General features: G+C 41.7%; 2 protein-coding genes across 2 annotated transcripts; both read left to right on the top strand.

Annotated features, from left to right (window-relative positions):
* The first annotated feature begins 68 nt into the window (after positions 1 to 68).
* On the top strand, positions 69 to 17,354 carry dhx16 (DEAH (Asp-Glu-Ala-His) box polypeptide 16). Its single transcript, XM_034102048.2, has 21 exons — positions 69 to 332; positions 1,100 to 1,302; positions 1,532 to 1,764; positions 2,098 to 2,272; positions 2,375 to 2,431; positions 2,616 to 2,870; positions 2,958 to 3,191; positions 4,410 to 4,601; positions 4,806 to 4,916; positions 5,101 to 5,216; positions 5,465 to 5,675; positions 6,440 to 6,538; positions 6,923 to 7,075; positions 8,068 to 8,208; positions 8,387 to 8,549; positions 8,639 to 8,757; positions 10,803 to 10,870; positions 11,429 to 11,591; positions 12,706 to 12,867; positions 15,761 to 15,934; positions 16,685 to 17,354. The coding sequence occupies exons 2-21, from the start codon at positions 1,105 to 1,107 to the stop codon at positions 16,811 to 16,813; spliced, it is 3,153 nt and encodes a 1,050-aa protein (XP_033957939.1). The 5' UTR covers positions 69 to 332; positions 1,100 to 1,104; the 3' UTR covers positions 16,814 to 17,354.
* Positions 17,355 to 18,549: 1,195 nt separating this feature from the next.
* Positions 18,550 to 21,076, top strand: rnf183 (ring finger protein 183). Its single transcript, XM_034103232.1, has 2 exons — positions 18,550 to 18,678; positions 19,518 to 21,076. Exon 2 carries the CDS (start codon positions 19,558 to 19,560, stop codon positions 20,521 to 20,523), a length of 966 nt encoding a protein of 321 aa, XP_033959123.1. The 5' UTR covers positions 18,550 to 18,678; positions 19,518 to 19,557; the 3' UTR covers positions 20,524 to 21,076.
* The last annotated feature ends 2,239 nt before the right edge of the window (positions 21,077 to 23,315 follow it).

Raw genomic sequence — 23,315 nt, 5'->3', positions numbered from 1 at the left:
TTTTCCAGATGGCCACTAGGGGACAATAAGCGCTGCAGTCTTCTTCGTTTATTTGTACATGACGTCATTCCGCTTCCTTCTTCAGCGTGTGCAGAGCTAACGTTGCAAAACTTTAATTCATTATTGTTATTTTTACGGTGTTTCGTCTGGAAAAATAAAGCCACAAATATATAATTATAGACGGCTGCTAAAGGATGTATCCTTTAAGTGTTCTTACCGGGAGCTTGTGAGCTGCATCTCAAGCTAAAACAACACTTGTAGCTGGAGTTAGCTAACACACAGCCTGCTACTTCCACCATAACAACAACGTTGTTTGAGCATTTTGAGAAGCGGTAAGTGAAATCAATGAGTAGTTTATGTGTCAAAGAAAGAACTGTACGTTATTGTTTTTAATCTAAAGTTAAAGCCCACCCTGCAAAAAAAAAATCAGACTAGCTCACTAGTGCACTATTGAAATGTAAGGTCTAGTGAACTGTCAAGGAATATAGCTAGACATACTAGTTTAGCTCTAGCTAGTATACTTTTTACTTTCCCAGGACTGTCAACATTTTTACTTTCCCAATTTGCATTTTACTTTCCAGAAAAACGAGTGGGACTAGGTTGTATCTCTAGTTTGTACATAGTCTGTACATAGTCTTCACACTTAATGCTGTGAAACATACGTTGTTATTTGGACCATTTTGCACATTTCTGCAAAAAACTTCAACATCTAAAAACGGCAATGCTTTTTCGTTTTAATACAAACATGTTTAACACACTTTATCTTATTTGTTTCAACGTATTGACGTCATTTTATTCTATTCTTTATTTCTATTTCTTGTTCTTTCTTATATGTGTTTAACGAGTTTAGCTCATAGTCATTCCTTCATTTTTAAATGTTACCTTCTTTCGTCCTGCGGTAATCAACCATTTTAATTTAAAAATAAAAATCAAGTATTAAAAAGTCAGGGGAAATTAAAATGATGACTTTACCTATGTGTTAATAAACCACCTATTTTGGATGTTTGGTTGTAGCCACCGGCTTCCTTTATATTTTAATATTCAACATCAGCACCAGCATTAAGAACAACGATTGTCTGTTGTTGTGATCCTTGAACAGGCACCATGGCCAATCTGGAGCAGTGGGTGAATGACCGTCTCCATGACATTCTCGGGTTGAGTGACAGATATGTGTCTCAATTCATGATCGGCACTGCAAGGAGAGCCTCCAGTTCTGAAGACTTTGTGGAGCGACTGGAGAAGACGGGCACGATTGACATTGAACCGAGTGTGGTTGCCTTTGCGAAAGAGCTTTTTGACAAGGTATGGCAAAACTCTATTATTGATGGGGGTTTTTTTTTTTTTTTTTTTTTCATGCCGTTCTATTCCTACTATATGAAGCACATTGGGATGCATGATTGTATTACAAGTGTGAGTAAGAGTTTAATTGAGTTTAGACTTTTTGCCAAAACATACATAGTATAGTTGTTGTAGTTCAGTATGGTTTTGGTGGAATAAAACTTCTAACAATCTTTCACCATGCTTGTTATAGATTCCTCGCAAACAGGTTGTGGAGAAACCAGCCCGGGCGATGGAACGGGAAGCCATTGAAATGGATAAGAAGAATCGGACATACACGTTACTGGAGGACAGCGACAGTGATGGAGAAGTTGTGGTTGAGAAACAGAAAGGGAAAAAGAAAAGCAAAGACAAAGGGAACAGGAGGAAGCACATCAGACAAAAGAAAGAGAGTGAGTCTTCAAGTGAGGAGGAAGCACCTAAACGGTAATTCAGATATTCTTTTTTAATTTTTTTAACTGTTTCCAAACAGAGAACAAACTGTTTACACAGTCCCACCTATATTAACATTAAGAATCGACTTACCTTGGCAATATGTAAACCTGATTGTAACCTGTTAAAAAAAAAAAAACATGTAAGAAGAACACAATGAGAGATGGTGAGTAATTGGATGTAAAAAAATAAAGAAAAGAGTAGCAAATTATAAATATTTTTGTATCCAGGGACTACTAAGGTTAACTTTGGGTACTTGTAATACTGGGGTGCTTTATATAACTGATGACTAATGCATGTTGTTTCTAATATCGCGGGCAATTCAAGCCAAGGGGATCAGAAGTCTCTCAAGAAGAACGACGATGAAGAAGAAGAAGAAGAGTGGGAGAAGGAAGAAAGGGAGCGACAGCAGGACATTGAAGCGCGAGATGCATTTGCAGAGCGAGTGAAGCTGAAAGACAAGGACAAGACCCGCAACATAACAGAGAGGACTGACAAGAAGGTGGGAGACAAGAACATTTTCAACACATCATAGGCATTTGATCAAATGCAGCTCAATGTATCAAGCAGCTTAACATCTTCACCTTTTGTTTGTTTTCCCCAGGCGTATGAGGAAGCTCAGAAGAGGCTGAAAATGGCTGAAGATGACCAGAATAACATGGTAGACTGACGAGTTTCAAATGTTATATTGATAAACAGCATAATATGTCATGGTCACATGTGTACTTCTTAATGACTTTACCCTTAGGTGTTCAAAGATGTGGTTTGAGAGAATAAAAAAAGTTGTTAAATATCTAACTATGTACTATAGTTTCTGATCCACCCGTTCCTGTGTTCCTCTCTAGTTGCCAGAGTTGAGGAAGCGCTCTCGCTGGGATTACCTAAAGAAGAGGGAGGCAGAGAAGCTGGAAGATTTGGAGGCAGAGATCCATGACGACGAGTACCTTTTCCATACAGACGAGCTGACTGAGAGGGAGAGAAAGGAGTTGGAATACAAACGCAACCTCCGAGACCTGGCTAAAGATTACAAGAAGGCTGGCGCCAAGGAGCAGGATGAGAGGAAGAACAGATACTACATGCCGGAAGAGAAGAGAAACAAGGTGGGAACCAGGGATGTGACACTCTGAGACAACGTGCGCAAACTACGGTCAGCTACTAAAGTGTGCGTATGTGGTTTGATTGTTTAGGAGGTGCCACAGAGGGACCTGGAGCTGGAGGAGCATCCCATGGAGCTGGGAGGAGAGCAGGGCCGCTGGGAGGAGGAGAGGCTGAAGACGGCCTCCCTCAGCTTCGGGGCCAAGAGGGAGAGAGAGATAGGGATGAAGCTGGAGCAGGAGAAGTACCAGCTGATCCTGGAGGAGGACGAGATGATCGACTTCGTCAGCACTGCTATCACCATGAAGGGAACTCGCACTGAAGAGGTGCGTTTCTTTTGGTACTTCTTGGTTATTCTTTTGAAAGCTCCATTTTTGTTGTGATTAAATCAATTGGGCTAGTATTTGTCCAGTCTGTTTGTTGTTCTTGATGTCACTGCTTGAGGCTAAAAGCTTGAGGGTATATTTGTGTCTACGAGCATGACAGATGTATTAAGCCCAATTACCCAAGCACAGTTTTTTGACACGGAATATTCCTGGCTTGGATGCATCGATTTTAATAATTGTTTAGTGTTCAAACCGGTCGAGTAATAGAAGGTTGAAGGTTCTTCACAGAATTGTGATATTGCACTGATGTGTTGGAGCAAAGGCAACACCATGACAACAGTATTTTTGGTTAAAATAAACAGTTACTTAGATGACATTTTAGTATAACGTTTTTTTAAGCGCTAAAAAAAAATAGCAACCGGAATAAGAGCACAGTTATAATCCCTGCAACATGGGCTCTCTTCGTCTAATTGTTTCACTTTGGAGTTAGGGCTGCTCGATTATGGCAAAAATCATAATCTCGATTATTTGGGTCAATAATTGTGATTATTAAATGGTAAATGGACTGTACTTATATAGCGCTTTATCCAGTCTTTAAGACCCCTCAAAGCGCTTTACATACTACATGTCATTCACCCATTCACACCCATTCATACAGAGCAGTGTATGTTACTCTAGGAACTAACATTCACACACATTCACACACCGTTGGCCATGCCATCGGGAGCAACTCGGGGTTAAGTGTCTTGCCCAAGGATACATCGACATGTTGGCTGCAATGGGCTGGGATCGAACCCACAACCTTCTGGTTGAAAGACGACCGCACTCCCTCGCAGCCACAGTCGCCCTGTTAAATGCAATTATTCATTGACTTTGAAAACATCCATTTATTGGAGAAGAAATAATTTGAACAGTATGTTTTTAACAGTTGATTACCCTGAACTTTAACTATAATTCAACTGAAAAACCAAAAAAATAATCGTTTTATTTGAATACTTTTTTTTCCGTAATCGTTGCAAGGCATAATCGTAATCGCGATCAAAATACGATTAATTGAGCAGCCCTATTTGGAGTAGCTGCCAAGTCTAGTGTGACACCTAGTGGTAAGATGTGGGACATCAGTCTGGTCTGTAATTTAACGTTAAAGCTAAAAACTGTGAAATAGATAATGCCAGAGATCCGAAGTAGGCCTTTTTTATGTGACTATGTTGTGTTCAGGAAGAGGAGGCCATAGCTCTGTCCCAGGCGGAGATGAAGAAACAGTCGATGCAGGAGGTCAGACGCAGCCTGCCCATCTTCCCCTACAGAGAGGACCTGCTGGCTGCCATCCAAGAGCACCAGATCCTGATCATTGAGGGGGAGACGGGCTCTGGCAAGACCACCCAGATCCCGCAGTACCTCCTGGAACATGTGAGTGCAGTTCCTAATGTTTTACAGCATCATGATACACTCGGTTATTAACCATGTTACTTGTAGAAACATGACCACAATACATAACAGAAGCCCACTCAAAGGCAATAACATGAGATACAAGTCAACATAGTAATGAAGAAGTTAAGGGTATAAACAAATCCAAGTCTGTACTGATGCTACCCATCATTGTTCCTCTCTCAGGGCTACACACAAGGAGGCATGAAGATCGGATGTACTCAGCCTCGCAGAGTGGCAGCCATGTCAGTAGCTGCTCGAGTGGCTCAGGAAATGAGTGTGAAGCTGGGTAACGAGGTGAGCTTTGCACACTATCATGCTGATCCCATTTGTCCTTTAAACACTTTTAATTATTTGTGCATTTGGATAAAGGAAATACTTTTGTATTCACTATAATTCATGTTTTTGTGTATTACTAGTTTTTGAAACGTTTGGCCGTTTTGTATTATCAGTGTTTTTATGTTTTTGTTCCTTCTTCCAGGTGGGTTACAGTATTCGTTTTGAGGACTGCACATCAGAGAGGACAATTCTCAAGTACATGACAGACGGCATGCTGCTCCGAGAGTTTCTCACTGAGCCTGACTTGGCCAGCTACAGGTAATGCAAAAAAAGAGATAAATATCTTCTCATCAGGTTTTCCCTTTTAACCTGGTTTGATTTCAGCATTCATTTTTCATTATTTGTCTTTGAAAGAAAGTGGTTTTCATTCATTTTGCTCTCCTGACCACACCCCTCATCACACTAAACACATTCAACTTTAGTTTCAGTTAGTATTTATTTCATTAACACCCTCCACTGACATCCCTATGTGTACCTGTATGTTTTGTCTTCCCTTCGCCCTGCAGTGTAGTCATCATAGATGAAGCCCATGAGCGGACGCTCCACACAGACATCCTGTTCGGTCTGATCAAAGACATCGCCCGCTTCAGGCCCGACCTGAAGGTGCTGGTGGCGAGCGCCACTCTGGACACCGAGCGCTTCTCCTGCTTCTTTGACGACGCGCCTGTCTTCAGGATCCCTGGCAGGAGGTTCCCCGTGGATATCTTCTACACCAAAGTAGGAACTAGCATATCAATTTAGTTTGATTATATTACATTATATCTGGTAATTAGTGAATGTTGTCTGCTTGATGAAAAAGGGACAGCGAAATAAAACACTGTATGAAATATTGCCACTAATATTATTATTATATTATTAACACAAAAGTACGTATAATTAAGATGATATCAACATTTTATTTTCAAAGATCACTGCTTTTGTTAATACCAGTTTATCATGATAGAACACTATTTATTCTATAGTTTCCCTTATTTATAATATTTAACAAATATGAATGAACAATAGATAAATAAGGTTGTGATGAGTAAAGTCATCATACTAGAGCCAGGGACAGATGTACAGTCTCTATCGCTCTCACATGTTATCACTATGGGGAAATTCAAGTCCGTCTCAAAGGACAGAGAACAAGAAACCATTGGTAGATGTGAGTGCTCGTATATACCAACATTTAAGTCGTTTTAAATGGAGCCAGTTTTTAATGATTTTTATTTTATTTTGCATATTGACTGGCATATTGACTGGCTAAATAACTAATGTTATTTGTGTTTTACAGCTGTATTTATCTGCCTTTGTGTTAATTTTCTGCCCTCCTTAGCCAGGTCGCTCTTGGAAAAGTCTTTACCTGGTTCAATAAAGGATATATATATTTATGTGGGTGACCAAAAAGAAAAATATGACCAAAGTTCCTCAAGGTCAAATGAAACTATATAATCTCTGCTTCAAACTGTCCTGTTGATGTTCGTGTCTGTTGTGTCGTCAAGGCTCCAGAGGCAGACTACCTGGAAGCTTGCGTGGTGTCGGTGCTTCAGATCCACGTCACCCAGCCGCCCGGAGACTGTCTGGTCTTCCTCACTGGACAGGTATTGTTCCTCAAGATTTTTATCAAGAGATTTAATGTTTTGGAAACTATTGTAATGGGAGATTGGGGGTCTTCTCAGTATTTTGTATGTTATATCTTCATTGGTCGATTTTGGAATGAATCATTAAGATATATTCACCTCAAAACTCCTCAGCCTGTTTGTACAGACATATAAGCTTCCTTGTTTACGTCTTTAGCACATTCAAGACATGGTTCTAACTATAATCTGTGTCTGAGAGTGCTGTATGGTTCAGTTTAGAACAACAAGCGTTAACCAGTTCAGTTCGATCAGGTTGATGTGAAAAAGGCCAGACAAACTCTTGTTGACTGAACGACTGCATCAAGAAAAGGAAAAAGGAGATACCGACCTCTTGTGTTCTTGCAGGAGGAGATTGAAGCGTGTTGCGAGCTGCTTCAGGAGAGATGCAGGCGACTTGGATCTAAGATAGCCGAGCTGCTGGTCCTTCCCATCTACGCCAACCTGCCGTCAGACATGCAGGCCAAGATCTTCAACCCCACCCCGCCTGGAGCCCGCAAGGTGAGACCATGTCTTCATTTCTGTGAACAATACTTAAATAACTGCTATTAGTTCCCTTTGCAATTATATAAGAATAAGATGAACCTTTTATTAGTCCTTGTGGGGAAATTCAGTAGTTTAACAGCAACAGGGTAAGGGTGAAAAACAGGACAGCACAGATTCAAAAGATACAAATTAGAAATGATAAAATAAGAAATGAATTAAAATGAACATATAGACATATTGTGGCATAGATACATATTATATATATTTACCGTACTTTTCGGACTATAAGCCGCGACTTTTTTCCCCATTTGTTTTGTACAGCTAACGGCCACTAGGGAACCTCCTAAATCTATGGATTTTACAGGTAAAATTAACCACCTTTAACACTATGGGCTCTATGACCGGTCCGCGCCCGCCACCTTTAAGCGGCGGGCTCCAGCAGGAAAAGCTGGAGGCCGGAAAAGAGTGAAACAGGTAGCGCGCCAAAGTAAAAGTGGAACCGAGAGACAGAACGAGAGCAAGACAGACGGACAATTTAGCTGCTGCGGCTTATATGCAGGTACGCTTTATAGTCCGAAAAGTACGGTACATGTGTGTGTGAAAACAGTGTGTATTTTATGTCCTGTAATTGTGTCATATCTTGGGTGTAGTAGATCCCTGTAGGATTAATTTCATCTTGGCAGAAACAAATGGTCAGTAAACTATGAAAACATATAACATATCTTAATATAAATTAACACAATAGCTCTCTCAGTTAATAAGAAAGATGAACTGTCCATGATACATGTATCTACCTACCAATAGAGGCGGCTGTAGTACAATGGGATTTGTTTTAGAGACTGAGTCTCCTAGTTTTCTTGTGCTGTTCAGTAGATTAAAGCCTTGGGGTCTTTATCGCATCTTTGTTCCCTTTGTTTAACTGGACTTAATCTTCCTCCTGCTTTGTTAGAGCGTTGCTTACTCACTTTATCACTTGGCACTGTGTGTTCTCTCTCTATCAATCCCAGGTGGTGGTGGCTACCAATATAGCAGAAACCTCCCTCACCATAGATGGCATCATCTACGTCATTGACCCCGGATTCTGCAAACAGAAGAGTTACAACGCCCGCACCGGCATGGAGTCCCTCATCGTAACACCCTGCTCCCGGGTAACTACTCAGTGTTTTTATTAGAGCTTAACAAACAGGGAGTCTATGTTGAAGTGAGGTGTAGAGGTTTTCAAAAGTCCCTTACGCAGGCCAAAGCTGGGATAATTTAGAAAGGCTAATTATTAGTGCCTGTAAACGTTTTGTCACCTCCTGCTGTCTGTCTCTGTTTCACTCTCAGGCTTCAGCCAACCAGAGAGCAGGCCGTGCAGGCAGAGTGGCTGCTGGGAAATGTTTCAGGCTTTACACAGCCTGGGCCTTTAAACATGAGATGGAGGAATCGACTGTGCCCGAGATTCAGAGGACCAACTTGGGAAATGTCGTCCTGCTGCTGAAGAGTCTCGGTGTGTGGGGGATCCACTCTCTGGTGGGACATAGAGACCAATAAACTGATTGTGTGGATGTGCAATAAGGTATTCCTTTTTGCTTGCAGGCATCAATGACCTCATTCACTTTGACTTCATGGACCCACCTCCTCACGAGACTCTGGTGTTGGCGCTGGAGCAGCTCTACGCCCTGGGAGCGCTCAACCACCTCGGAGAGTTGACCAAGGTACAGACTCAGGGCACACAAACTCCCTTTTACACTTATTAGTAGATTCATTTGTTATTCATATAATAACATGCATCAAATATGTCACATTTGATGTGAAAGGCTCAGTCATGGGGTGAACCTACAGAGAAATGTCACCTGAATCTGAGGCTTTGCAGAGCTTTAAAAGCCCGGGAACTGTGGGTTTCTTTTCACAAAACAGCGTCTCAGGGCTTCTTAACATTTAACAACCTATTAATGTGTCGTACCCACGTAACGGGAAGAAACTCAGCTAACTGACGATGCGAGCCATTTTTACCGAAACAAAACACAAGTCTCACAAGAAGCGTCCAAATGAGCCCTGAGCGAAAAGATGCTGACGCACTTAGCACAGAACTCACGGTAGAAACACTTTATTACTTTTCGGATCTTCACAAACAAGATATCAGCTAGCAAGCTGAGATTCCACAGATTCTAGAGGTATCATCACTGTGCGATCAAAACTCGTGGCAGGGGAAGCAACCCAGACATCACACTGCGTAGCTTTACGGAGCAAAAACGGGACATTGTCTTACCTTTGCTGTTGTTCTGATCAAAAGTCGTGTTCAATGGCATTAAAACGATAAAAACGCTGTTGAAGGTTAATCCATAGGTTTATCCAATGTGTCGGTCACTTTGAAATGATTACTGATAATCCGTCTTCATATTTATGGCAAAAACTGAGTTTTCATATATAGCTATTATGATAGCTACGAGAGTGTATGACAGCTTCCGGTTTTGGGCATTCTGGCTGCGCATCACTCATTCACCAATGGGTAATGTTTAGATTTTAAGAACTTCCCTTCGATTCTATTGGCTCTAACGGTTAGAAAGAGATGTCAATCATCATCGACCAATGGGTTCCAGAGATATGGAAAATCCACCCAAATGACCCCAGAAGTGTTTTTTTTAAATTTCTCTAAGAGGTCAAATGTCATTTGTTTTTGCATCAATCTTGATACAGGGTACTTATTATATGTTGTAGTTTGGATTCCTAAAGCTTTTAGTCTACTATCCCATCATTCAAGGGTGGTTTTCACTATAAGTAATGTTTTATTTTTGGACGGAAACTATCATTTACATTTTTTTACTATGTTCAATCTGAATTTACTTTAAAATAAAAAACATCTATATTGATTCTGACTTTTCTACATCTAACTTACAGGTTTATCATTGCTTTGAGAATTTTTTTTTTTATTAATTTACGCCTTTTAGAATTGAAGATATAGTCATTTGTTGTGGGAATGTCATTCTCGAGCCTGAGGCCTTAAAAACAGGCTCAGGGCTCAACAGGTGGTCCACTCCTTATGTTTGGTTAACTCCGGCTGCTCTCATGGCCTTGCTTTTGGCTGCAGCAGGCTGCTGATTTCAGTAAAAGATCTGTGAAGTAGCACCTCACACCTCCTGCTCAGCTCCCGACAACAGACAGAGATAGTTAGCGACTATCTGGTGAAGTTAGTGGAGCATTTATCAACTAAAAGCCAGATGTACAGTCACCATAGTTACACTATTAGACCTGTGTCCCGTTTTTCTAGTGTTACACGTTTTTTGAGTAATAAAGTACTCGAACCCCCTAAAAACCTTTCACAATACAACAATCATTGTCATATCAAGCAAGTACAACAAGCAATCGGTGAATTATTCCACCCAAATGATCTTTATCTCGCACTCGAGTCAGTAAGCAGAAATAAGAACCATCTTTTACATTCTTAACTTTTACAACACAAACAAGATACGTACATTTTGCACAAATAATCTGTCTATCTTCATGCTGAGCATCTGCATATTTGCATGACAGGCTGTGCATACCTGAGGTTTTTGACACCTGACATCCCGCACACAACTTAAAGCTGTTCTATCCAGGCTTGTGTTGTTTGTATGTGATTAACAAATATGTGAGGATGTTCTTCAGAGAGTGTTGGTGAATGCATCACGACTTTCTTTCATCGGGTATTTGTTTATTTAATGAACTAATTAAGTATTTCATTGTTTATCTTATCTGTTTGTTTTTGTTTGTCTGCCGTCAGCTGGGACGCAGAATGGCTGAGCTCCCGGTGGACCCCATGCTGAGCAAGATGATCCTAGCCTCCGAGCAGTAAGTCTCCAGTCTGATAAAGAAGCATAATCCTTCGACGCATTACCAGATAATAACAAACAAACCAAAATGATATTTAAATTGGAGGAACAGCAAACGGGGAACTTGGTATTTGTTGTAAATAAAGAATTCAAGATTGATAAACCTCTTAGGGAGGAATGGTTAAACAAGTCGTGTTGCCTACTTTGTGATAAAAAAACAATTTCAGATTTGAGCTTTTGTTACTCTTAATATATCAACGTTAGAAAAACTGCTTTAGATAAAGAACGTCAAATCTGTCCAGTGTGTGAGCTGCCCAAAATAAGAAAATAAGTCTTTTTGTATGCCCTTTGTATTGTAGCGTTGTGACCTTTTGTTAAATGATATAAAAGGATGCATTTGGGTTACTGGATATGAACAACGTAAATCTTCCAACAATGGTTTATTGTTATTAAGTGAATGCATTTGAGTCCAAAGTAAAAAGCTTGTGTACTTCAGAGGTGGCTTATCAATATTGTTTCTGCTTTCTCTCTCTGCAGTTTTATACATTTCTTTCAATTGTTCTCCATCTCCTTCCAGGTACAAGTGTTCGGAGGAAGTGTTGACGATAGCAGCCATGCTGTCGGTGAACAACTCTATTTTCTACCGGCCCAAAGACAAGGTGGTGCATGCCGACAACGCCAGGCAGAACTTTGTGGTGCCAGGAGGAGACCACCTGGTGCTGCTCAACGTCTACACACAGGTAGAAACACCGCAGTGGTTACAGTTGAAGACATGTTCAAAATGCAATTCAAACGAGTAATGCCTGAAAACCTGTCTTTGTGAAGCTTGTGTAGTTAGTGTTCATGATTGGTGTCTAATGGAAACAACTAGGAATGTTCATATTATCTTTGACCCGGTAGACAACTATTTAGTGTCTGTCAAGGTGGGCATGTCTTTACATCCGTCTCTTTTAAGACTTGTGTAGACCGGCTGAAGAATAATAAACTACTAGGGTGTTAACTAGCAATAAAAGTAATTGCTTAAAAGACAGGATTTTAATTGTTTCTAAGATTAAACAATGACACATTTAATTAGCTATCAGTACGATTCATCCTTTGGTGAATGTGTGTACAAACTTTAATCCATCCCACAGCTGTTGAGATATTTCAGTCTGGGATATAGTGATGGGTCTTCCTCCGTAGCATGACTTTGTTATACATCTCTTAAATCCTCAAATAACTCTTGTAGGAACGACATCCCAGTGGCGAACCGTCAGGGCCTTCAAGGTATTCAGAGAATACCCTGGAACACTCGGATAAAACAAACCAAAAATGGATTTAATTATATAAATACAATGCATGTATATATAAAAACTCATTACTCGCATAAAATGAGATCAAAACGCATTTTAATGGCCAAATGAACCTTAAAATAGGCATTATGAAGGTCCATGGGACGCCCTTCCCGTAGAAACCTGACGGTCAAGGGGTCCGCTGTGTCCGCAATGAAGGTCTATGGGACGCCCTGCCCGTAGAAAATGACGGGAAAGGGGTACCCTGTACGTAATATAGCGACGGGGAGGGGCCCTGACCGTCCGTCAATATGTGACGGGATGTGTGTGTGTGTGTGTGTGTGTGTGTGTGTGTGTGTGTGTGTGTGTGTGTGTGTGTGTGTGTGTGTGTGTGTGTGTGTGTGTGTGTGTGTGTGTGTGTGTGTGTGTGTGTGTGTGTGTGTGTGTGTGTGTGTGTGTGTGTGTGTGTGTGTGTGTGTGTGTGTGTGGTCCAGTTGTCCACTGCGACAGCCCCATGTTGGTACTTGGTAGCCATTGTTTAATCTCCAAAGTACTAACTGAGTGATGATGCTTTGTCCCTCAGTGGCTGGAGAGCGATTACTCCACACAGTGGTGCTACGAGAACTTCATCCAGTTCCGCTCCATGAGAAGAGCCCGGGACGTCCGGGACCAGCTGGAGGGTCTGATGGATCGCATAGAGGTGGAGGTGGTGAGCTCCCATGGAGAGACCATGCCCATTCGAAAGGTCAGTGAAGCCCCCTTCCCACAGCACGAAAACACACTAACACCTGCTAACATCTGGCCCGTCTCAGGTGGAAATCAGCCTACAATAATTCCCTGGACAAATGATTGAAATGCAGTAGAGACGGGGCACAATGTTACTTGACCCACGTTGAACTGAATATATAATTAAGAAAATCATAGAAGATTTTTTATAATTTATTAATATAAAAACATAACAATGTCTTTGTCAAAGTTACAAAACTTCATGGACAAGAAAGAGTTATTTTACCTTGATTATCATCGTGAAATCAACTTCATTCAAACTCAACACGACACAAAATAAAACATTCAGCTGTTCATCCATTTCTACTGCGTCAAACATGACACGACAAAAAGAGAAACAGAAAGACATATTTGTCTACTGGCATGTAGACAGTGTTGAGCAGGTTCCCCTACATTTACAAACTGCATCAACTCGCTTATTTTGACGGAACAGTTGTTCCGTCATGGTTTCCTGACAAAAAACATGAAACCTCAACCATGAGCCCAGATGTTGTGATCATGGCCACGTCCAATAGATATGTTGCTAGTTTGCAGGCAGCAGAGTTTTTTGGCATTTGTAGCAACTAGAACAACGGTAGAATGCAGACAGATAAGCACTGAAGAGGTTAACCTTTGACAAACAAGAGCTACTGATACATTCTGAAATCATGGCGAAGATGTTGCCTTTTCTACAGAGACAAACACTGCCTCCAGTCAATATTTGCTTCCTTTTGTTGTTCCTCAGGCTTAACAATGGAAAGGTTAACAACTTAAGACGAGTGACAAGTGTTTAAAACTTGACACAGGAGATCCGAACTGTGATAACACACAGAAGATTACAAGCTGCTCATTTTAGCTTTAAACACTCCGTCAGCATAACATTTATGTTAAATGATTTCCTCGAATGAATCCTGTTTGTCTCCAGGTCAAAGGTTACCATCGGATATAGCCTACTTTGGCTGAAGAACACTTTTAGCGAGTGGATGCTTCCTTTCACAACAGACTTACACTGAACAAAAATATAAACGCAACACTTTTGTTCTTGCTCCCATTTTTCATGAGATGAACTCAAAAATCTAAAACATTTTCTATATACACAAAATAACCATTTCTCTCAAATATTGTTCAAAAATCTGCAAACATCTGTGACAGTGAGCACTTCTCCTTTGCCGAGATAATCCATCCCACCTCACAGGTGTGGCATATCAAGATGCTGATTAGACAGCATGATTAATGAACAGGTGTGCCTTAGGCTGGCCACAATAAAAGGCCACTCTGAAACGTGCAGTTTTGCTTTATTGGGGGCGTCTGGGGGGGTCCGAAAACCAGGCACTATCTGGTGTGAGGGGTAGGGTTAGGGGTAGGGTTAGGGTAATGTTGTGAATCGAGTGGCCTGTGAGGTGGGATGGATTATCTCGGCAAAGGAGAAGTGCTCACTATCACAGATTTTTTTCAGATTTATGAACAATATTTGAGAGAAATGGTTATTTTGTGTATATAGAAAATGTTTTAGATCTTTGAGTTCATCTAAAAAATGGGAGCAAAAACAAAAGTGTTGCGTTTATATTTTTGTTCAGTGAATATCAAGATAATGGACTCTTATCAAATTATAAAGTAAGCTGGTAAGCCGGTTCAAATCCGAGCCAGCCGAACATTTAGGCTATGTCCTCCCCTCTGACTCCCCCTTTAACTCTAAGATCTCCAATAAAAGCCCTTTGACTCAAACAATAAGGAAGTGTAAGAGTACAAGCTAAAACATCCCTGAACAGAGGCTGTTGTAGCCGTCTTATATCAGTGTCTGTGTGTGTTGTGAACGCACCCCTAAACCTCTTGAGATAAGAAAGGGCGTTTGTTTTATTAGTTGGGTAACACCTTCTTTCATCACATGCAGTGTGTGAAAAATCCTGAAGACAAATAATTAACAAATATAAAGCTAATGAAATGACATTAGAAACTCTAGTTGTCACCACGTTTCCAAACATGTATCAGTCTACGAGATTTGATCCATAAAGATTTGTTAACATTGTGTGAGTTCCTTGTTTTAAGCCGGGGGGCGCTGACACCCCCATGCTGACATGCAACTTGCAAGTGACTTGTTGTGTGATGGGTGTTATCTGTCAGGTGCATTTCCTGCTGTCCCTTCAAAGCATTAGTTTTGTGAACACACCCAACTCCACCTGGCCTAGATAACAGCCGCTGTGGAAAGTTTGCCTGCATCTTGAAACGAGGTTGGAAAAACAGGTCCTGATGTTATGATGCGTATCTGTTTATAAAATCACAAAAGAAACCCAACATCAATCATAAATCCTCACTTGTTGTTAACCTTAAGAGAATTCATTATCTGCTGTTCCTGCTTTGATTCCTTGGCGGTTATTTACCAACTGGATGCAGGTTTTCCCCCTTTGAGTCATGGTAAGATGGCAAACAACTTGAATTGTTTTAGTAACACTGCATCACTGTTGCGTCAAAGACTGTGATCATTCAGAGTCCATTAAGAGAAGAGCTCATTTCTTGAGTTATAAGCCACAAAAACTCTTAGTGCTGGATTGAAAACAAAAAGGTCATATTAACTTTCTCTAGTACAGATTTGTGTGGGGATAAAAATCAATCCGTTATTTGAACAAATTGAAAAAAAAAATCTCTTCACTCAAAAAATGCATGTTTCTACAGATGGCGAACTCTTATGCCGTACTTCCTATACTAATAACAAGCGAGTCAAAGCATTAACACCTTTTTGACATTCCTATTTAATTGTTAAGTATCTCAAAAGTCCTCACATACTGGGCTTTATCACATTGTAATGACACATCTGCAATCCAACTGTATGAATCAGGAATCGGTTTTCATTGACCCCTCTCTCGTCTGTCTCCCAGTCGGTGACTGCAGGATATTTCTACCACACGGCACGACTGAGCAAAGGCGGCTACAAGACGGTGAAGCACCAGCAGACAGTCTACGTCCACCCCAACAGCTGTCTGTTCGAGGAGCAGCCCCGCTGGCTCATCTACCACGAGCTGGTCTTCACCACCAAGGAGTTCATGAGACAGGTCCGTCTGCTCAAGATGTCACAATGTTTACTATGAAACACTACATCTCTTTTCAGTACCTGCAGAGATTGGAGATTATTGTTGTTGCTGTCCTGCATGTCTGCTAGGGGTGGGAATCACCAGGCTCCCCACGATACACAAGATTTTCATCGGCATAACTACACTGTAGCTATGTTCGTATGACTAAATAAAGAACCTTGATACGATACTGTCGTGATTCTATGGTATGCTAAGTATTGGGATACCATATATTGCCATATATTGCGCATATAATTTGATATATATGATTGCATGATATATTGGGTTCCAGTGTCTTTAACATGTGACAAAAGCTTTCGTTGTCACAACGCTGTATGGACGCAGGTCTTTGCACATCAAGTAGGTGATTGATTGAGTTATTTTCTTAGCTCGCTCAGAATTTGATGGTAGCTTTGCCAAGCTAATTTGGATTTGCAATATGAATAGTTTATATAATAAAAATATCGATACTTGGCATCCGTGTATCGATACAATATCGCCACGCAAAGTATCGCGATAGTATGCTGTTATTTCCCCCACCCCTGATGACAGTCGTGTTGAACCACAGAAAAAGATATTTTTAAAAATGCAAATAACATCGACACACCTTTCAGTGTGACGTCCAGGACAGAAAACTGCTTGTATGAATGAGACAGCACTTTAATGAGGAAGTGTTCCTGTACAATGTTTTACTCCCTGTATTTGATATACTCTCTCTCTTCCTGCATGTAGGTTATTGAGATAGACAGCAGCTGGCTTCTTGAAGTGGCTCCCCACTACTACAAGAGCAAAGAGCTGGAGGACAGCAGCAGCAAGAAGATGCCTCGCAAGCAGGGCAAAGCTAAAGAGGAGCTGGGCTGAAGAGAGGCCCGAAGCTCAGGGGACAGATGGTGAAAATCAAAAGAGCGGGGGGCTCACTCCCACCCTCTCTCAGGGCAGGGTCAACGTGACAAAATGACTATTGGAAATTTCATAAAATTAAATGAGGAAAAGTTTGGAAAATGTAGTGTCGGCTACAGTCTATGGTTCAAGCCTGTCTCCACCTGTTTGTCTTCAATTGTTTTCTTCTGTGACTGGAGATGACATTGTGTACTAAATGTGTAGCCTAAACACACATGAGGAGCAGAGGGTGGGTCACAGACAGAGGGTGGGTTAATCAAAAGCCAACCACAAGGAAACATTGAAGCACCTGGAGTTTCCTGCATTGCAACTCACTGGGAGGGTTTTTCACCCCCTGAAAGAGCAAGACTTTACTTTTGTGAAACCGGCACGCTGTTAAAGTGTGTAAGTTACAGAGGAGCCTCCGCCAAACTGAAAAGACTCATTTCCAAATCACACATGTGTGAGGCTCCTTATCTTGTTTATTTTCATTTTTCTACAGCAATAAAGTTTTACAACTACTTCTTTTTGTCAGTTGCTTCCCTGCTCTGTAATTAGTCACCACTAATCGTTCACCTTTCAAGATCCCCCAACTCGGCTTTCCCTCTGCTTTTTCATTGCACCAGGAAGTTACTTCTATTTTTTTGCAGGTTATATTTAAACGCTGCATTCAAATAGCCTTCTATAATTATTTTTGTCATACTGGCTAAGTCATGGTTCCCAGGTCCTCGTCACGCTCATTTGAGATATTTTACATAATCACTATTTGTGCATAGAAACTCCCAATTCTCACAGAAGTTATACTTTCATCTAGTTTTTTTCTGGCTTGAAATACTACCATTGTTTTCACTTGAAATGAATTCAACATATGTATACTTCATATAATACAAATACAGATGTCTTCTGGGTCTTGGTGTGCCTCGGACAGCCGGGTGTAGTAATTCAAGAGTGACACAGCAGTTTTGAGGGAGAGCTGTGTGACAAAGCAAACAAATCGGTGTTGTGTTAATCTTATTGCTGTTTATATTTAAATACTTTCATGCATTGCATTGTCAGCAGGGGTGTATTCTCGGTCATTCATTTGGTTCAGATAGAAAGGGAGTAACTGGTTTTGAGCATCAATGAAGGCTTAAGTTAGGCAGCTGCTCTTGTTTGGGTAGTAAAGTGTTAATAGCGGCTGGAGGTATGGCAGGTATGAGCCGCTGATACCTGCAGTGTTGACTGTACTGAACCCTTGTCTTTTTATGCAGCGACTGACATTTTCCAAACACTTGCTGCTGTTTTTCTTGATGCACATAAAGCATTATAAACCACTTGACCCTTCATACCACCTTTCTGATTTTAATTGCTCATCAGTTAAACAACAAACAATGAGAAATGTTTGATTTGTATTTTTCAAAAGGAAATGGAGGTGTCACATGCAGAGCAGTCTCTAAGTTATACTATCAGTATCACATGGGGTCTGCTGAGTGAGTGGACCCACATGAGTTCTCTCTGACCTGCTTCTAAACATGCTACACACCGACACAATAAAGAAGCACCGGCTCACACAGCTGGTCCAACTGGTCCGACCAGAAGAGAGAGAGAGAGAGAGAGAGAGAGAGAGAGAGAGAGAGAAGGCGTGTGTTCAGAGGAGGCAGTGCTGCGTTACAGTTAGAAAACCAGATATGAGAGGAAACATCAGATCAGGAGAGCAGGCACTGCAGGGAGACCAAAAGGCTTCAGAGGAAAGCTTTTATAGTAATGAAGTTTGGTGATTTGCACGTTTCCAATGCTCTGATACCCAAAAGGATTATTCTACTTGTGAGATTATCTCAAGGTGATCGGACATTAACCTACCTCAGCAGGTCAGTGTGTGTGTGTGTGTGTGTGTGTGTGTGTGTGTGTGTGTGTGTGTGTGTGTGTGTGTGTGTGTGTGTGTGTGTGTGTGTGTGTGTGTGTGTGTGTGTGTGTGTGTGTGTGTGTGTGTGTGTGTGACTGTGTGTAATATATATATTCTGTCAAATTATTTACTTTCCTGTTCTTTGTCATCAAATGTTTCTCTGCTATAGCCTGCTGGTTTCAGCCGGCAAATGTCAATTATTTTAAAGATCCTTAAATCCTGAATATTCCATAACTTACAGGTTACAATTAAACGTTGTCAAGTTGTTGCATACGTCAAAAATGTATTTTGTTTAATTTGAAGGAAATCTGCTGCTCAATAGTTAATTGTGAACCAGCTGCAAGGTAAAAACTGAGTAAATGACTGACTTTGTAAGATGGATGGGTATTATGGAATGTTTACGATGACATTCCAAAAAAATGACGCCTTCGTTTTGTTTACCTTTATGGGTTTCAACCATAGACTGTATATACACCTGCTACCCACTAAGAAAACAGGGTCGTAAAATATCTCCATTTACTTCTAACTATCTGAAGAACTGTGTGTTCTGCAGTTCTTATGTTTCCTGATTCCTTCTGGGCAGGAAAACCTATTAAACAAATATGGTGACACATGTTGAATAAATGAATCAAATCAACAGATAACCCTTTAATACAACAGAGATGTTAGATAGCAATAGATTAGGCATTATTGCGCCATCATCGTGAAACAGCAATGTTGTGCAGGCAAATTCCTAAAGTCTGTTTCCTGCTCTGCAGGTTTCTCTGAGCCAGTAAACTCTTTCACGTTTTTTATCTTTTACAGATTCAATCCGGCACTCAACCTCTAACACAATCCCTCCAATATGAGCGATGAGAGAGAGAGACACAGGCCCGAAGGGAGCAATGGGGACACACCAGTCCCCAACGTCAAACCAAAACTCGGCCAGAAAGAGGGGAACACCAAGGAGGACATGTGGAAGAAGGAGAAGCCTGCGAAGGTGAGGAGATCCATGAGTTCTGACTCGGATAAGGTGGAGAGAGGCAGGAGGAGAGAGCGAGAAAGGCACCAGGGAGAGAGGAGGCGGCGGGGGAGGAGTGAGGAAGTCCGGGGACGAAACAGAAAAGGGGGAGAGAGCATTGGGAGGAAGGTGAAGCCCCCTGAAAATGATGTGGAGGACACTGAGTGTGCTGTGTGTTTTTGCTCCTACGATAACATCTTCAAGACCCCCAAGCTGCTGGCGTGCGGGCACACCTTCTGCCTGGAGTGTCTCGCTCGCATCAACGTCACCTCCCCTGAACTCAAGACCCTGTGCTGCCCAGTGTGTCGAGAGCTGACCGAGCTCCCCCACGGCCAGGACCTGCCCCGCCTGGGCAACAACGAGGACATCATAGGCAAACTCCCCCCAGAGATGCAGAGAATCCTGTCCATCCGATTCAAACGCAGCAAGGGACAACTGCTCCTGAAGAACCGTCCCCACCACAGCCCCATCAAACCCAAGATCCTCACCCTGCCTAAAAAGAGCCAAGGTGGCCAGGTGACAGCAGGTGGGGACCTCCCCTTGAGTGCTCTGGAGCAGGGATTAGCTCCCGCCACTATGGTGGACGTAGGTAGGCCTCCCAGCAGGGTCAGAGGTCGTCTGCGCCGTTTGTTCCGCTCGGACCAGTGCTACTACGTGGTGGTGGCGTCCATCATCACCATCACTGTGGCGCTCATGCTGGTGGGGATTCTGGCCTTTGTGATCATACCGAATGTAGGGATGGCCATAGACAATGGGAACCTCACATCACACCTTAACCCAGATGAACACAATCCAGGGCCTGGACCCTGAAGGGGGTCAGGGGGGGTACGAGCTGCAGAGATGAGACTAAGGTGAAGGGCTGGAATATCACAGAAATGATTGTGAACATTTTTGCCTATTTTTGTCCTCTTGCAAAAAGAAGAAACTAAGCACGAGGACACATTTAGGCCGTGCAGTGTTGTACATAATGAAGGTAAACAAGGGTAGCAACATTTTTTTAAACAAAGGACACAGGCTCAAAGTTGCTGTATGGGACAAACAGGGCAAACAGGGCCAGCATGTTTCTTCTTTTTTGTCTCTCTCTTTTCTAAACTGTGTAAAGTGTAAAGAAATTGTCCATATTGATTAATAATCTGTAAATGTACTAAATGCTGTGATGAAAATACTTGAGTATCTTTTGATTGCATCAAGTTGATTGCCAATATTCGTTCAGGTTTTCTCGTTCTTACAACTTTTTTTATTAAGGGCCAAGTCATTGTACTAGCCAGCCAGTGAATGTGTATTTATTTGTATATAAAAAGGATCTCTCAAAGGAAAGGACTTTTGTATTCCCCGTGGTATCATCCAATAAAGTTCTATTTGACATTTTGAAAGCTCATCTCTAAATATTTTTAATATTTCATTTGTATAAACTAATCTACATTTTGTTGTTCTTCTCTGTGAGTATAGCATAATGATGACTGTCCGTTTTGCCCTCTATCAAGTGGAAACATAGTTGTTTCCTATTGCGTTTCCAGAACCTGTATGTCTTCCTCAGACACTGAATACCCTCTGGTGGTGTGTAAACAGACGTGTGTACAGGGTGGCTTGAATACTACATTTCTACTCAGTGGCTCCTCTCGGTTGTTTTGACTGTGTGACAGCTTGAGATTCTTAACGTTCATGGCATTTTTTTTACATAATTACTCATGAGGGACAGCTGTTTTGGCAGAATGCAATATGTTATAGCTTGTCATACATCACTTTGGGTGTGGGGCAAACAAAACAAGAGACAAGTCAATCATCAAAGTCTATGACAAACACTGACATTTAAAGGCAAACTTAAAAATACAGGATACAATTTTCATAGTGATGTATACAATTAGAAGTACCGAATTGAAAACGTAAGGCCTTGTTGATCCTTTTTTGTGAAACCGAATAAAGTAACATTTCTAACAAGCCTGAAAAGAACAAGGCAACGGCCCTTAGCCTATGTGCTTGTATAGGCCTAGGGTAGAAGTAAAAACTGTTAAGTTGCCAGTGAAATAAACACTCACATTTTCCTTCTGGGTTGTTGAATATAAAGTGGGCTATAAAGTATGATAAGATAATAGATTACTTGAATGTAGGACTTGTAGTTGTAACACAGTGTTTATACTGTTATGTTGCTCTCCCCACTATTGCCTAAAGACACACCCACCTGAGCCCCCCTCCCGGACTATCGAGGCAAATATGGTCGGGTGCACCACAGCAGAAAAGCCCCCCTCCCCTCCTCTATTGCTCTCTTTACGCATATTAACCGTTATGCGTTATGTGGCTGCTTGGATAGAGGTTGAACAGTATAGAACACAAACAGAGAAAGTCCTGAAACAGAAGCGGCCTGTTGTGGATACATAGACCAGCATGGCGTCCACTCCCTCCGCCTCTGCCCTGTCTGCTGTTCTCCGGTGTCGGGGTAACATCTTGACCAGGAATCCACTAACCAAGCGGCCTGCCAGCTCCGCGTACAGCCTCGGGCTCGCCGGCGTCTGCCCAGCTAAGCGCGCCCAGTCCAACCAGCCGTCAGCGTGGGAGGCTTTCCTACAAGGGGTTTCGGGGGGGAGAAGCGTGACTGGGGCGTTCAAGTCACCCCGGGTTGCTGGTAAAGTGTTGAGAGAGGAAGAAACAAGGGGAAATAATAAATTAAATCGCCCAAAACTTTCCCAATCCGCAGGGGACGTGCTCTCACATGTGCCTGGTGGCCACAACTCGCTGGTGCGTCAGCTGGCACGAAGACTGACATGTAACCTGCCTGGAATAGACAAATGCTCTGCAATAATTCAAACGATTAAATACGAAACAAGTGCTACACATATTTGTAAAATAGCATTTGTTCAGGAAATGTGTGAATTCCCAGTTGGGGTTTTGAAAGTGTTCATAAAGTCTCCATGTTTGATGGAAAATGCAGGACATTCTTTTGTGCTAAGTGGCTGGTCAACACTGAAGAGCACATGCCTGTCTTTCACTGCTCTGGTGTCAGGATTTATGTCACTGAAGCTGGCAGTGTTTTGGAGGTCCAGCAGTATCCCTGATGATGCACTACATCAAAACATCAAAAGCAATGACCTGCAGGTGAGCCTGACATGGGATCTAATAAGATTCATTTGATTAAAATAATGTCACCATATTTCTAAAAACTGTATGAAATTATAGTAAATGTCCTCTCTCAGACAGATAACCACAGTCCCAGTGATATCACCTCTTCCAAGGACAACTCCGGCTCTGGACAAATGGTCCCAGAGGACAAACGTGACTGAGTCCAAGGCCTTAGCACAAGAAATACACACTGTGATCTAACCCTATTTGCTGACTTGTAGTTGGCTTTCACAGAGCACATTTCGGACTTCAACCCAGTGATATAAGAAAACAAACTGGTTGTTTTTAGAGCGTTTAGAACAAGGAAAAAGTATGCTTTATGAATACAAAAGAGTATGCTGCACATGGGAAAAGTCAAACATTTGTATAATTCCACCTGTTTAGAGGAAACATGCAGCATGTGTATTCAAGGCCTTGGTGGTTGTAGTACATATTCAAATGCGGCACTGTTTTATTTTTTGTTGTATGATTTGCACAGAAAGCTTATT

The sequence above is a fragment of the Pseudochaenichthys georgianus genome, chromosome 16 (genome assembly GCF_902827115.2).
Source record: "Pseudochaenichthys georgianus chromosome 16, fPseGeo1.2, whole genome shotgun sequence".
Classification (NCBI taxonomy): Eukaryota; Metazoa; Chordata; class Actinopteri; order Perciformes; family Channichthyidae; genus Pseudochaenichthys; species Pseudochaenichthys georgianus.
This window is presented reverse-complemented; position numbering and strand designations above follow the sequence as displayed.

What these genes read in the sequence shown, in the direction of transcription:
- dhx16 (XM_034102048.2), top strand. Translation starts at nt 1,105, where the DNA reads ATGGCCAATCTGGAGCAGTGGGTGAATGACCGTCTCCATGACATTCTC. An exon ending in GAGGAGGAAGCACCTAAACG is followed by an intron (nt 1,765 to 2,097) that starts GTAATTCAGATA and finishes GGGCAATTCAAG; the next exon opens with CCAAGGGGATCAGAAGTCTC. An exon ending in ATGATCCTAGCCTCCGAGCA is followed by an intron (nt 10,871 to 11,428) that starts GTAAGTCTCCAG and finishes ATCTCCTTCCAG; the next exon opens with GTACAAGTGTTCGGAGGAAG.
- rnf183 (XM_034103232.1), top strand. Translation starts at nt 19,558, where the DNA reads ATGAGCGATGAGAGAGAGAGACACAGGCCCGAAGGGAGCAATGGGGAC.